Here is a 15633-nt window from a genome sequence, read left to right as displayed (position 1 = left end):
CAAAAATGAATATTTTTATTGAGGAGTTACGTCATTTGAGAGATTTGAACTTAAAAGCCTGTCACGTCTTCCGAGGCACGTTGGGAGGGTGTGATTAGTTGAGGTGGGGACAGCAGAAGGCCCATTTCCCTCCTGCTGCGGGCTTCAGCCATACGTGACGGCCTGCCTCCATGCAAGTCATCCCATCGCATCCTTTCCTCATTCTTCTCCTCTCTGCTTCTTCCTTCCTCTTTCTCCATTTGAGCTGTATTTAACTTGCTAATCTTGTCCCTCTTATTATTGTTTTGTCTTTGCTTTCTCTCCAGGCTGCACATTCCACGAAGACGACTTCTCCATCAAATGTCCCAAACATGAGGTAAGAACACCCCCAGCAGTGTTGTTAATCTTACTGAAAAAAAGTAATTAATTATAGTTACAAATTACTTCTCCCAAAAAGTAATTGCATTAGTAACTCAATTAACTGAATGTAAGAGTAATTAGTTACTTGGCAAAGTAATTGATGATAATTACTTTTTTTTTTTTCCCCTCAAAAAAAAAAAAAAAAAAAAAAAAAAAACCATTGGCCACACTATGTGAAGTTTTTTGTGAAAGTTTTTGGTACAATGGGCCCGAGCCCAATTCTTTACCCTAATTTACCCTTTACCCTGAATCAACTGTTAAAAGTAGTTAAAATTGCTCCCATTATTGCATTAGTTCCCTTCTCTCTACTTTCGACATATGAAAGTTTTAAAACTGTTTCATCATTTAAAGATAGATTCAAGTCAAGATTTTGCCGATTTAGAAGTATTTTAGATAAAAAGTTACTTAGGTTCGCTAGGAAGGTTCTCTACAACAGAGCCGTCCTAAAAAGTCTACTGCTTTAAGATGGCGGCTGTCTACTAAGGCATTTAGTGCCATGTCTGTCATTTTGCATCTAGTTACAGTGCCTTGCAAAAGTATTCGGCCCCCTTGAACCTTGCAACCTTTCGCCACATTTCAGGCTTCAAACATAAAGATATAAAATTTTATTTTTTTGTCAAGAATCAACAACAAGTGGGACACAATCGTGAAGTGGAACAAAATTTATTGGATAATTTAAACTTTTTTAACAAAATTAAAACTGAAAAGTGGGGCGTGCAATATTATTCGTCCCCCTTGCGTTAATAATTTGTAGCGCCACCTCTTGCTCCAATTACAGCTGCAAGTCGCTTGGGGTATGTTTCTATCAGTTTTTCACATCGAGAGACTGACATTCTTGTTCATTCTTCCTTGCAAAACAGCTCGAGCTCGGTGAGGTTGGATGGAGAGTGTTTGTGAACAGCAGTCTTCAGCTCTTTCCACAGATTCTCGATTGGATTCAAGTCTGGACTTTGACTTGGCCATTCTAACACCTGGATACGTTTATTTTTGAACCATTCCATTGTAGATTTGGCTTTATGTTTTGGATCATTGTCCTGTTGGAAGATAAATCTCCGTCCCAGTCTCAGGTCTTGTGCAGATACCAACAGGTTTTCTTCCAGAATGTTCCTGTATTTGGCTGCATCCATCTTCCTGTCAATTTTAACCATCTTCCCTGTCCCTGCTGAAGACAATCAGGCCCAAACCATGATGCTGCCACCACCATGTTTGACAATGGGAATGGTGTGTTCAGGGTGATGAGCTGTGTTGCTTTTACGCCAAACATATCGTTTTGCATTGTGGGCAAAAAGTTCAATTTTGGTTTCATCTGACCAGAGCACCTTCTTCCACATGTTTGGTGTGTCTCCCAGGTGGCTTGTGGCAAACTTTAAACGAGACTTTTTATGGATATCTTTGAGAAATGGCTTTCTTCTTGCCACTCTTCCATAAAGGCCAGATTTGTGCAGTGTACGACTGATTGTTGTCCTATGGACAAACTCTCCCACCTCAGCTGTAGATCTCTGCAGTTCATCCAGAGTGATCATGGGCCTCTTGACTGCATCTCTGATCAGTTTTCTCCTTGTTTGAGAAGAAAGTTTGGAAGGACGGCCGGGTCTTGGTAGATTTGCAGTGGTCTGATGCTCCTTCCATTTCAATATGATGGCTTGCACAGTGCTCCTTGAGATGTCTAAAGCTTGGGAAATCTTTTTGTATCCAAATCCGGCTTTAAACTTCTCCACAACAGTATCTCCGACCTGCCTGGTGTGTTCCTTGGTTTTCATAATGCTCTCTACACTTTAAACAGAACCCTGAGACTATCACAGAGCAGGTGCATTTATACGGAGACTTGATTACACACAGGTGGATTCTATTTATCATCATCGGTCATTTAGGACAACATTGGATCATTCAGAGATCCTCACTGAACTTCTGGAGTGAGTTTGCTGCACTGAAAGTAAAGGGGCCGAATAATATTGCACGCCCCACTTTTCAGTTTTTTATTTGTTAAAAAAGTTTAAATTATCCAATAAATGCTGTTCCACTTCACGATTGTGTCCCACTTGTTGTTGATTCTTGACAAAAAAATTACATTTCATATCTTTATGTTTGAAGCCTGAAATGTGGCGAAAGGTTGCAAGATTCAAGGGGGCCGAATACTTTCGCAAGACACTGTATATCTATATACAGTACATGTGATATCTACCATGTCTACCATATCTACCATAACATGCGGGCGTAGTTTGTAGGCTATCGGCTACAACATGTATTATTGGAGCTACCTAGCATCGCGTTTGCTCGGCGTCACAGCTTTCTCCTCCCCACTCCTGCTCTGCTCTGTCGTCTCGGTGAGTCCGTCTTCCTCAGACTTTTCGACCAATATAGTAACGCATAGTAACGCATGCCTTTCCGTCCTCAGTAACGGTAACGGCGTTGCCAAGATGAGAAAAGTAATTAATTAGATTACCCACTACTGAAAAAAATAACGCCGTTAGTAACGCCGTTATATTGTAACGCCGTTATTAACAACACTGATACAGTGACCCATTTTTCGAAAGCGAGGTCTTGGTATAACCAAAAAGAGTACCGTCTTTTTCAGACTATAAGTCGCACCTGAGTATAAGTCGCACCAGCCATAAAATGCCCAACGAAGAGGGAAAAAAAAACATATAAGTCGCACTGGAGTATAAGTCGCATTTTGGGGGGAAATTTACTTGATCAAATCCAACACATAGAACAGATATGTCATCTTGAAAGGCAAATTAAAATTAAAATTAAAATACAATAGAGAACAATATGCTGAATAATTGTACAGTATGATAATGTTACATGATGCATGAACAACAAAATGCGAACGTAATATAGCTATTAAGAGTCATTCAGATTACTATAGCATAAACAACATGCTAACAAGTCTACCAAACTATCAGTGTCACTCCAAAACACCAAAATAACATGTGAAATGATATAATAATGTGTTAATAATTTCACACATAAGTCGCTCCTGAGTATATGTCGCACCCCCAGCCAAACTATTTAAAAGAATGTGACTTATAGTCCGAAAAATACGGTAATCACAGCTTTCCAATGACATGAAGAATTTTGTGCCTACAGTGCCCTCCATAATTATTGGCACCCCTGAAAAAGATGTGTTTTTTAGCTTCTAATTTTTTTTTTTTTATTCAAATAATATGGGACCTTAATGGAAAAAAAAATAGAAAAATCCAACCTTCAATACAAGTGCATTCATTCAGTGGGGAAAAAAATCCCACATAGAGAAAAAAATATTTGACATCAAATAATGTGTGTCACATTTATTAGCACCCTGGTGTTAATACTTTGTACAACCCCCTTTTGCCAACAAAAAAAGGTCTGGGGACTGAGATGGCCATGGGAGGAGCTTGATTTTGTGTCTGGTGAACCATTTCTGTGTAGATTTGGCCATATGTTTAGGGTCATTGTCTTGCTGAAAGACCCAGTGACAACCCATCTTCAGCTTTCGGCCAGAGGGCAACAGATTTTGATCTAAAATGTCCTGGTATTTCAAATCATTCATGATGCCATGCACCCTAACAAGGTTCCCAGGGCCTTTGGAAGCGAAACAGCCCCACAGCATCACTGACCCAGCCCCATACTTCACAGTGGGTATGAGGTGCTTTTCAGCATGCGCATCTTTCGTGGCACGCCAGACCCACTTGTTGCCAAAAAGCTCAATCTTGGTCTCACACAAAAATACAAAAATACAGTTGGAGCCTGGGACCGTGTGCTTCGGTCAGATGAGTATTGAATAATTAAAAGTCAGGTTGTTAGCAATTGTTTCTACAAAATGAAAAAGTGACACGACTTTTGTCAGGGACTGTACACTAATTACTTTTATTATGAAAAATCTCTACATATTCCCTGCCAAAATTAGCCCATAAATACATAGAATTAATAAATTGGGTACAAAATTAGCCAAAGAAAATCTTCATTTTCTAACTGATAATTGTAAATTGGGGATATTTACGAAAACGGGAAGGTCTTTTACAAAATACTTTTCAACACTTTGCGATGTTCATTTCATGATAATGGAACTTTGAGGAGGTGTTTATGGAATGTTAAATGATGTTTAATTTTGACTATTTTCACCTATGTTTGCTTTTAATCTCAGGATGTCTCTGTGCAATTTCCGACTCGTATTGCTGTGCCAGGTCACAAATTATTATTGCAAATGTGAAGCTGAAAAAAGTGAGAAAAGATGGGAGGGGTTCAACAGGAGAGGTGCTTTCAAGCCCTTACACACAAACTGTGTGCGTAAATACAAAGGGATGAAGAGGTTGGTGTTCCCACAAGCACACTTGAGCGGACCGCTTCGATTTTTCCTCAGCGAACCCCCCAGATCGCCTCGTTTTGCTTTCTTTTTTCTGCTCCTCACAGAACAAAAAGCAGTTCACATGGCTACATGTGTACACAAGTCAGTAGGGGGCTTCTTTTCACTTTTCCGGTTGCATTTTGTTCACTTGCAGTCGGGCCTCAGAATCAAGTCGCATTCAGTTCAATCCATTCAGTGTTATTACAAATGACAACAAGGCAGCATTCATAAATGTCAAGGCACTTTTCTTTCGACAGGAAGCGAAAATGAAAGAAATACATCACCGGCAACAACCTTAATCCATTCTGCAGAGTCCGACTAAAACCGAAAATTGAAGGAGCACAAACACGAGAACAGACCAAAAAAGAAGAAGAAAAATAACAGGAACAAAAAGATTCTTAGCATGAAAATTACGGTAGTTATTTTATTCGATAAGTTGAGTGTTTATAAAATGACAGGGCACGATATTCTATTGAAATCAGCTCTAAAACAGCTCATAGTGAAGGTGCTCATTTATATTGACTCGAAACATGAAATCTAAATTCAATCTAAAGCCAATAATTTTGTCATATTCGTCCGGACGGAAGAAATCTTGTTTCACGAAACCTCGGACTTAAAGACTTGTAGGTTTTGATATGCCACAATTTTTCTCTTTTACTAAATTATGTAATGAGAAACACATATATTATTGCTATTGATTTAAAAACCTATACAATGGGGCAAATAACCACTAATTGTGCAAGTTCTCCCACTTGAAAATATTAGAAAGGCCTGTAATTGTCAACATTGGTAAACCTCAACCATGAGAGACAAAATGAGAAAAAAAAAAAAAAAAGAAAATCACACTGTTTGATTTTTAAAGAATTTATTTGCAAATCATGGTGGAAAATAAGTATTTGGTCAATACCAAAAGTTAATCCCAATACTTTATGTACCCTTTGTTGGCAATAACGGAGGCCAAACGTTTTCTGTAACTCTTCACAAGCTTTTCACTCGCTGTTGCTGGTATTTTGGCCCATTCCTCCATGCAGATCTCCTCTAGAGCTCGATGTTTTGGGGCTGTTGTTGGGCAACACGGACTTTCAACTCCCTCCATAGATTTTCTATGAGGTTGAGATCTGGAGACTGGCTAGGCCACTCCAGGACCGTGAAATGCTTCTTACAAAGCCACTCCTTTGTTGCCCTGGCTGTGTGTATGGGATCATTGTCATGCTGAAAGACCCAGCCACGTCTCATCTTCAATGCCCTTGCTGATGGAAGGGTATTTTCACTCAAAATCTCTTGATACATGGCCCCATTCATTCTTCCTTTACACAGATCAGTCGTCCTGGTCCCTTTGCAGAAAAGCAGCCCCACAGCATGATATTTCCACCCCCATGATTCACAGTGGGTATGGTGTTCTTCGGATGCAATTCAGTATTCTTTCTCCTCCAAACACGAGAACCTGTGTTTCTACCATAAAGTTCTATTTTGTTTTCATCTGACCATAACACATTATCCCAGTCCTCTTCTGGATCATCCAAATGCTCTCTAGCGAACCGCAGACGGGCCTGGACGTGTGAGATCTTGCATGGAGCCCCAGATCAAGGGAGATTATCAGTGGTCTTGTATGACTTCCATTTTCTAATAATTGCTCCCACAGTTGATTTCTTTACACCGAACGTTTTACCTATTGCAGATTCAGTCTTCCCAGCCTGGTGCAGGTCAACAATTTTGTTTTTGGTGTCCTTCGACAGCTCTTTGGTCTTGGCCATAGTGGAGTTTGGAGTGTGACTGACTGAGATTGTGGACTGGTGTCTTTTATACCGATAATGAGTTAAAACAGGTGCCATTAATACAGGTAACGAGTCGAGCCTCATTAGACCTCCTAAGAAGAAGTTAGACCTCTTTGACACCCAGAAATCTTGCTTGTTTGTAGGTGACCAAATACTTATTTTCCACACTAATTTGGAAATAAATTCTTTAAAAATCATACAATGTGATTTTCTGTTTTTTTCCCCACATTCTGTCTCTCATGGTTGAGGTTTACCCATGTTGACAATTACAGGGCTCTCTAATCTTTTCAAGTAGGAGAACTTGCACAATTGGTGGTTGACTAAATACTTATTTGCCCCACTGTATTCAGTACATGTTTTGACCTACGGAGGGCGCCATGTTTTTTGCACGCAATGCACACTGGGGGGATAACGTGGTTGGGCTGGACTGAGAGCTGTGCTGGCCAGCAAGCAAAGTTAGTATGACGACTGGCATGATTTTGTCACATTCTGCTGCTGGTCAGATTGTTTTGTTAGAGAGATGTGGGATGAGTTCCCAACGTCGTACCTGCATCCAATTCCAGCTCATCAGCAGTGTCTTTAAACCGATCCTAGGCGGCTTGCCGAAATATTGACTTGCTGCCATTTGAGTTTGTATACCCCTTCATTGCTAGTTGCATCATTGCTTTGTTCTTTTTTTCGTTTGTCTGCCTCTCACCACGCATGTGGGTTGCGACTGCTTTATAAGGAAATAATGACTAACGTAATGCGGAGGAATAGTGCTGTTGTCCATGCGGTCATCTGTCGCACAGGAAAGGCAGGTTCAAATCCCGCTGGTGACCTTCATTTAATTGCTTTTGCTGCTCATTTTGTGCAGAGTGCATTGCGTCTTCAACAACAATGGCGCCCTACAAGTTTAAGTAATTTTACATTCATTCATTCATTTTCCATGCCGCTATTTCCTCAAATTTTATTAAAATCAATACATTAAGATGGGTTTTAATATCAAATTATTATAACTCATACTAACATTTATCTTTTAAGAATTACATCTCTATCTATGGTACCCTTTAAATTATAAACTGAAAAAACACAGAATTTCATTTTTCTCACATGCAACAGAGGATTAAAACGTAAATAAAAGCCAATATTTGAAGAACACAAAAATACACACGGTCCCAGCCTTCAACTGGGACCGTGTGCTTCAGTCAGATTAGACCAAGATTGAGCTTTTTGGCAACAAACACTCTAAGTGGGTCTGGCGTGCCACGAAAGATGCGCATGCTGAAAAGCACCTCATACCCACTGTGAAGTATGGGGGTGGGTCAGTAATGCTGTGGGGCTGTTTCGCTTCCAAAGGCCCTGGGAAACTTCTTAGGGTGCATGGCATCATGAATGCTTTGAAATACCAGGACATTTTAAATCAAAATCTGTTGCTCTCTGCCTGAAAGCTGAAGATGGGTCGTCACTGGGTCTTTCAGCAAGACAATGACCCTAAACATATGGCCGAATCTACACAGAAATGGTTCACCAGACACAAAATCAAGCTCCTCCCATGGCCATCTCAGTCCCCAGACCTTGTTTTGTTGGCAAAAGGGGGTTGTACAAAGTATTAAAACCAGGGGTGCTAATAATTGTGACACACATTATTTGATGTCAAATAATTTTTTCTTTATGTGGGATTTTTTTCCCCCTCTGAATGAATGCACTTGTATTCAAGGTTGGATTTTTCTCTTTTTTCCATTAAGGTCCCATATTATTTGAATTAAAAAAAAATATTAGAAGCTAAAAAACACATCTTTTTCAGGGGTGCCAATAATTATGGAGGGCACTGTATCTCATATTATATTAAACCCATGGTCCTCATATGTTGACATCTTTTATTACAAAAACGGCATCATGAATATCAAACAGCAAAGAGAAATGAAAAATGCATTGCAAAAAAAAGCTCAGAAGTCTCAGAAGGATTATTATTAAACATTATTTTCTCCATTATCAGAGCTCTAAGAAATAAGCAACTCGCATACATTACATCGGGGGTCCCCAAACTTTTTCCTGTGAGGGCCACATAACTTTTCCCTTCTCTGATGAGGGGTCAGTTTGTAACAGAAAAGGTGTGACGATTGCAGGAGTGCCAAAATGTAAAGATTTATTGTTTTTCAGAAAGCCACAAACAAATAACCCTTTCTGGATTCTTCACGGAACAAAAGTAAATAATAATATAATATAATATAATATAATATAATATAATATAATATAATATAATATAATATAATATAATATAATATAATATAATATAATATAATATAATTAGGGCTGTCAAAATTATCGCGTTAACGGGCAGTAATTATTTTTTTTAATTTATCACATTAAAATATTTGACGCAATTAATGCACATGTCCCGCTCAGACAGATTATGACAGTAGGGTGAAATGCCCACTTGTTAATTGTGTTTTATGGAGTTTTGCCGCCCTCTGCTGGCGCTTGGGTGCGACTGATTTTATAGGCTTCAGCGCCCATGAGCATTGTGTAAGTAATTATTGACATCAACAATGGCGGGCTACTAGTTTATTTTTTGATTGAAAATTTTACCATTTTTATTAAAACGAAAACATTAAGAGGGGTTTTAATATAAAATTTCTATAACTTGTACTAACATTTATCTTTTAAGAACTACAAAGTTTTTCTATCCATGGATCGCTTTAACAGAATGTTAATAATGTTAATGCCATCTTGTTGATTTATTGTTATAATAAACAAATAGAGTCCTTATGTACCGTATGTTGAATGTATATATCCATCGTATGTCTTATCTTTCCATTCCAACAATTTATTTTACAGAATATATACTTTATAGATGGTTTGAATTGCGATGAATTGCGATTAATTTCGATTAATACATTTTTAAGCTGTAATTAACTCGATTACAAATTTTAATCGGTTGACAGCCCTAAATATAATATAATATAATATAATATAATATAATATAATATAATATAATATAATAATAACACTCTTAATTAAATAGATAATTACCAAATAACCCTCTCTGGGTTCTTCACACAAAAAAGCCAGGAAATAAATAACACTATTGGAAAAAAAAAATAATAATAATTTGTTCAGGGGGCCGGACCAAATGTGGAGGCGGGCTGAATCCGGCCTGCGGGCCGTAGTTTGGGGACACCTGCATTACATACTTTGAGCAACTATCTTTTATATCGATGGCATTCATACTATTGTTGAGAAACACAACTAAGCCGTGGAATAGATTTAAAAAAAAAAAAAAAAAAACACTGGAAAAAACTACACTCAGACAACACTGTCACCTCCATTGACAGTGGTAGACGTCCAATCCGTTTTGATTGGGAGGGTTGACACGACAGCCAATGAGGTAAATGACAACCACTGGAGGGAGCCCTTGTATCACTACTGTTCTCGCACCACGGACGTCACCTAGTGGCGTTCCGCCCTCACTGCACCCTCAAAAAGGAAGGTCAAAGGCAGCGTGAGGAGGCGGGGAGGGATGGAGAAGGCTGACATTCAGCAGGGAGCATCGGCGCATTGAGGCAGCAACGTTTCTCCCCCCTCCTCCCCGTTTCTGCTCTCCTCCGCGCAGACTGACAGTGATGAAACGCTGGCTGCTGATCAAAACACCCCACCCACCATCACTGCCTGCGACGCGCCTCGCATGCTACACAACAACACGCACACACTCCCTTCCTCGCCTCTCGTCTTGTTTCTCCTTCTCGCTCCCCCCCCGCCGCTTCAGTTCCCTCGTCCCGTTCACCTCTCATCCCCGACGGGCTCCTGCCTATTTTTTCAGTCATGCCGCCTTCATCCGTCCCTCCCCTTTATCTCCTCACTTCTCCCCCCCGTCTGCCTTCACCTCCACTCCCACGTCGGAGCCGCGGAAGGAGAGAAAAGGGAGGACAAGAAAGCGAGAGAGAGGCGGTAGAGGCTGTCATCAGCGTAGGGATGCGAGTGTGTGTGCCAATTTAAGCCGCAAAGCCTAATCAAAAGGCCTAGCGCAAGCACACAAACACACACAGTCAACACCGCACCCGAGGGTCTCCTTGTGAACACGCGCACATAAAAGGTGAACCGGCAAAACATGCTGCTTTCAACTCAAGCGAGGTGACTCGTAGTGTTAGCACAAAGCTCATTAACAGATCACCTTTACCAGGGGCGTCCAAAGTTTTTTTCTCCGAGGGCCGCTTTCAGAAAAATAGAAGGATACGAGGGCCAACTTCAAATTCCTTCGATTGGAATCGTTTTTTTTTTTTTAATAGACTTTTATTCAAAGTAGAGTGATCCCGCGCTACTTCGCGCTTCAAACTTCGTGCAGATGAGCTGTCCCGATCCGATCATGTAGCCTCACTCTCCCTCCAGCTGCTTTTCTTAGTCACTTAGCACTGGAGTTGCTTATTAAAGTCAGCGATGATTGACCGACGTAAAGGTTTGACCTTGCCAGAGACGCTTGGAACCCGAAACGTCAAAGCGACGCATGCGTCAATCATCATTTATTTTAACTTATTTGCTCCCAAAAACGTATAAATACGTTCTATTTTTAATTGTTTCAGTGTCCCAAAGACGTACAGTGGGGCACATAAATATTTGGTCAACCACCAATTGTGTAAGTTCTCCTACTTGAAAAGATTAGAGAGGCCTGTAATTGTCAACATGGGTAAACCTCAACCACGAGAGACAGAATGTGGGGGGGGAAAAAACCTGAAAATCACATTGTCTGATTTTTAAAGAATTTATTTCCAAATTAGAGTGGAAAATAAGTATTTGATCACCTACGTGACCTACCGTGGCAGTGACAAAACAGGGCCATGCACTTTATACTTACAAACAACTGTTTGCACTGTTGCTCTTGGGACCTGCAGCTGCTTTGAAATGGCTCCAAGTATCATTTTGATGCCACGGGGTGAGATCTTGCATGGAGCCCCAGATCGAGGGAGATTATCAGTGGTCTTGTATGTCTTCCATTTTCTGATAATTGCTCCACAGTTGATTTCTTTACACCAAGCAATTTACCTACAGTTGTGTTCAAAAGTTTACATACACTTGTGAAGAATATAATATCATGGCTCTCTTGAGTTTCCAGTTATTTCTACAACTCTGATTTTTCTCTGATAGAGTGATTGGAACAGATACTTCTTTGTCACAAAAAACATTCATGAAGTTTGGTTCTTTTATGACTTTATTATGGGTGAACAGAAAAAAGTGATCAAATCTGCTGGGTCAAAAATATACATACAGCAGCGCTCATATTTGGTAACATGTCCGTTGGCCATTTTCACTTCAATTAGGCTTCTTTTGGTAGCCATCCACAAGCTTCTGGCAAGCTTCTGGTTGAATCTTTGACCACTCCTCTTGACAGAATTGGTACAGTTCAGTTAAATTTGATGGCTTTCTGACATGGACTTGTTTCTTCAGCATTGTCCACAAGTTCTCAATGGGGTTTAAGTCAGGACTTTGGGAAGGCCATTCGAAAACCTTAATTCTAGCCTGATTTAGCCATTCCATTACCACTTTTGATGTGCATTTGGGGTCATTGTCCTGTTGGAACACCCAACTGCGCCCAAGACCCAATCTTCGGGCTGATGACGTAAGGTTATCTTGAAGAATTTGAGGGTAATCCTCCTTCTTCATTATCCCATTTACTCTCTGTAAAGCACCAGTTCCATTGGCAGCTAAACAGCCCCACAGCATAATACTACCACCACCGTGCTTGACGGTAGGCATGGTGTACTTGGGGTTAAAGGCCTCACCTTTCACCTCTCCTCCAAACATATTGCTGGGCATTGTGGCCAAACAGCTCGATTTTTGTTTCGTCTGACCACAGAACTTTCCTCCAGAAGGTCTTTTCTTTGTTCATGTGATCAGCAGCAAACTTCAGTCGAGCCTTAAGGTGCCGCTTTTGGAGCAAGGTCTTCCTTCTTGCACGGCAGCCTCTCAGTCCATGGCAAATTTTCTCTCAGCAGCAGGTGATAGCTTGTGTTTTCTTCCTGATCGTGGCAGTGACAAAACAGTGCCATGCACTTTATACTTACAAACAATTGTTTGCACTGTTGCTCTTGGGACCTGCAACTGCTTTGAAATGACTCCAAGTGACTTTCCTGACTTTTTCAAGTCAATGATTCGCTTTTTCAGATCCATGTATGTATATTTTTGACCCAGCAGATTTGATCACTTTTTCTGTTAACCCATAATAAAGTCATAAAAGAACCAAACTTCATGAATGTTTTTTGTGACAAAGAAGTATCTGTTCCAATCATTCTATCGGAGAAAAATCAGAGTTGTAGAAATAACTGGAAACTCAAGAGAGCCATGACATTACGTTCTTCCCAAGTGTATGTAAACTTTTGACCACCACTGTATTAGGGGCAGTTTAAGTGACTAGCTCCATCGAGTGTTAAAACTGAGAAGTGCAACATAATGTAGGCTGAATTTTAGCTTCCTGTGCAGGCCACAGTAAGCGACATTGTAATCATTTGCTGTGGGACAGTAAAAAGTGGGCGGGAGGCCAAAGATTGGGTGCCATTGATCTGTACGCTCATCAACGTATAGCGAGAAACCACGAGAAATGGAAAAAAAGCTTTGTTTGCCTGGGAGCGAGAGACAAACGAGGCGGTTACATCAGGGGAGGCGAAAAGGAGGAAAAAGTAGCGCTCCGCCGCCAACGTGTCGCCGCAATTAGTGGGCGTTCCTGCTGGGTCGGCGCTTTCATGTGGCCGCGACACACATCTGTGACGGGAGAGAGAGATGAATGGCAAGCACAAGCAATTAGCGGACGCTTCAGGAGGCCCGACTCAGTGGACGGACGTTGATGTCTAACGCCGCAGCAATTGACACGGCGAGCGAGACATGGCATCCACTAAAGTGAAAATCATTTTGATTAGGCTACGCTTGTATACTAAATGTTAATATTGTAATCTTGTGGCGTACATGACCAAGGTCTTTAAAAGTAGTCACTTGCCCTACAAAGGGTTGAGAGTGCATCGTTGTCAGTTCTAAGTGTATTCTTTAAAGCGGAAAAGTGAAGTAAGGTTGGCCAACCACGTTTTTGAATAATATCAATGGCTAAACAAATATAAGCATATTTTCGTTATTTTTTTAACGCAACCCTTCCAGATTCTTTGTTTAACCCATAGCAACGCCCTTGACAACGAAAATAATTTTCTTCGGCAATCTTCTTAAATGACGTCACACCTAGAAGTGCGAGGGAAGTCCGCCATAGAACAGTATTGTTTGTTGCATTGTTTCTCGGTAAGATGCCACGGCGGTGTGTGGCGATGTTTTGTTCTCACTCTAACGAAAAGTTGTATGAGTGGCCAAAGGATAGCAGGGCACGTAAACGGACATCTTTCGTTCTCACGAAGCAAATGAATTTCACGCCATCATCAAGTAGTGTTCTCTGCTACAAACACTTCGAAGATGCCTGCTTCCTTAACCGGTCTGCTTATGATCAAGGATTTGCCAAAAAGTAAGTGTGATATTTGGATAGATGACTGATGACTAAGCAGAGCTGCCAACTGTAGTGGAATGTACAGTAGAAGCTAGCGACGTTAGCCGAAAGCCAACTCGTGGCAATAGTCGTGGCATAGTTGTTGTTGTTGTGTTCGCTAAGTTAAGCGTGTTTAAATTGTGCGTCATCTACGATCTTGTCCGAAAGAGTTAATCCACTGTCAATCGGGAAAGGGGTGTGGATGTGCATATAAGCGGGTCGGCGTCGCGGTAATTCACAGTCACGTTGCCGTAAGAGACACACACTGCCGGTGAGTTTGTGCACATTTATTTGTATTATGTATTTCCACCTTCATGCTTCAAGCATTGCATTGCATTTGTACAGTTCGGCGTTTCTTTCACGGTGACCGCTTGATAGCCTTCTAGTTTGTGTTTTACGAGAGCCGCTGACAGGTGACAACTAGCGTGTTGGCAGTGAGTCAATCTCGCAGCGAATCAGCGAGCGGCTCAAGTCACGCAGTGAATCATAGGAAATGTAGTCTCGGGACAACACTGAAGTGGTGCTTTGTAATCTGTTCACTTGTGGGAAAAAACTATATTTCCTCACGCCATTAGACGCCACTTCCTGCCGAGAGCCCCAAGCTGTGTTTGTACTGTTAGCTCCATGTGTTAATAAAGAAACAATGTTGTCAGCACGTCGTGTGCTCGATATCTTTGTCAACAAAAAGCTCATAACAAGACACTATGCACGATCCGTTTAAGAGACGCTGGGACTGGAAGTAGCAGTAGCTGGTAGTACGAGGCGAGGCGGAGATGAGCAAGAAGCAAAACTTCGCGGTCGAATGTGAAGGCAGTCCGCTATTATTTTGTTTTCTTATGTTGCCACAATAAAGTGGAGAAAGCCATCAATGACTCATCTCCTTCTTTCCCCCCAACGTTTTTATATAATCATTTTATATGCACGAGAGCTGCCGGATCTGCCAAAATGAACATGAAGTCTGATTATTATTTTTTTAAACAATGTAATCAGATAGACAAAAACATAAAATTATGTGCAAATGCCTGCATCTTCAAATCATGAAAATAATAACAGCCTATATTTTACCAATCTTGTAATCTCGATGGGTCTTGTCTCCATTCCATGTCAGGTAGTCTAGGCACATTGTTTGCATCCTGATTAGCGTCTGGCTAATACATGTTAGGTCCAACATAAAATTCCAACCTCCTCTTCTTCCTCCAACTCTTCAAAAACTTGGATCTCCTCCCGTGCGCTCGATCTATCGCTTATATCGCTGTTTGAATCATTGTTTGAAAGGCTTTGTATGGCGGCCGTATGTATGGAGCTGCCATCGCTGTTCCCGGTGTGACGTATCACTTCCGGGTTCGTCCCCTTTCAGGCTCGGACTTCGGAAACGCGATTATTTTGTCAAATATACAACATATAAATTATTTTTTCATGTTTTATTTGTTGGACAATGTTTAATTACTTTAATTGTGACCCTATTTGGCATGTTATGAAATTACTTCACATTTCTGCTTTAAGGATACAAGTCAAAAAAGGCTGTGGGCTTAATTTAGGGGAAAAATAAATGTCTTCTGCAACTACCAATTCTGTTTCCCAGGTTTTGTCAGGTTGACGCAAACCTTCTTAGGAGCACTTGAAACAGGATTCAAATTCTG

At 40.8% G+C, this 15633-nt stretch overlaps 2 protein-coding genes across 6 annotated transcripts in view; one reads left to right on the top strand and one right to left on the bottom strand.

Annotated features, from left to right (window-relative positions):
• The window catches only part of srebf1 (sterol regulatory element binding transcription factor 1), a 92334-nt gene that overhangs the window by 34527 nt on the left and 42174 nt on the right, over positions 1-15633 (bottom strand). The gene's annotated exons all lie outside the window — the stretch shown is intronic.
• The window catches only part of LOC130932113 (retinoic acid-induced protein 1), a 144316-nt gene that overhangs the window by 122360 nt on the left and 6323 nt on the right, over positions 1-15633 (top strand). For all 3 annotated transcript variants that reach the window (XM_057861520.1, XM_057861519.1, XM_057861518.1), the window contains one exon: positions 306-355. In XM_057861520.1, the coding sequence (XP_057717503.1) occupies positions 306-355 (50 nt within the window). The remainder of the gene's footprint in view (positions 1-305; positions 356-15633) is intronic.

Source organism: Corythoichthys intestinalis, chromosome 16 (genome assembly GCF_030265065.1).
Source record: "Corythoichthys intestinalis isolate RoL2023-P3 chromosome 16, ASM3026506v1, whole genome shotgun sequence".
Lineage (NCBI taxonomy): Eukaryota > Metazoa > Chordata > Actinopteri > Syngnathiformes > Syngnathidae > Corythoichthys > Corythoichthys intestinalis.
This window is presented reverse-complemented; position numbering and strand designations above follow the sequence as displayed.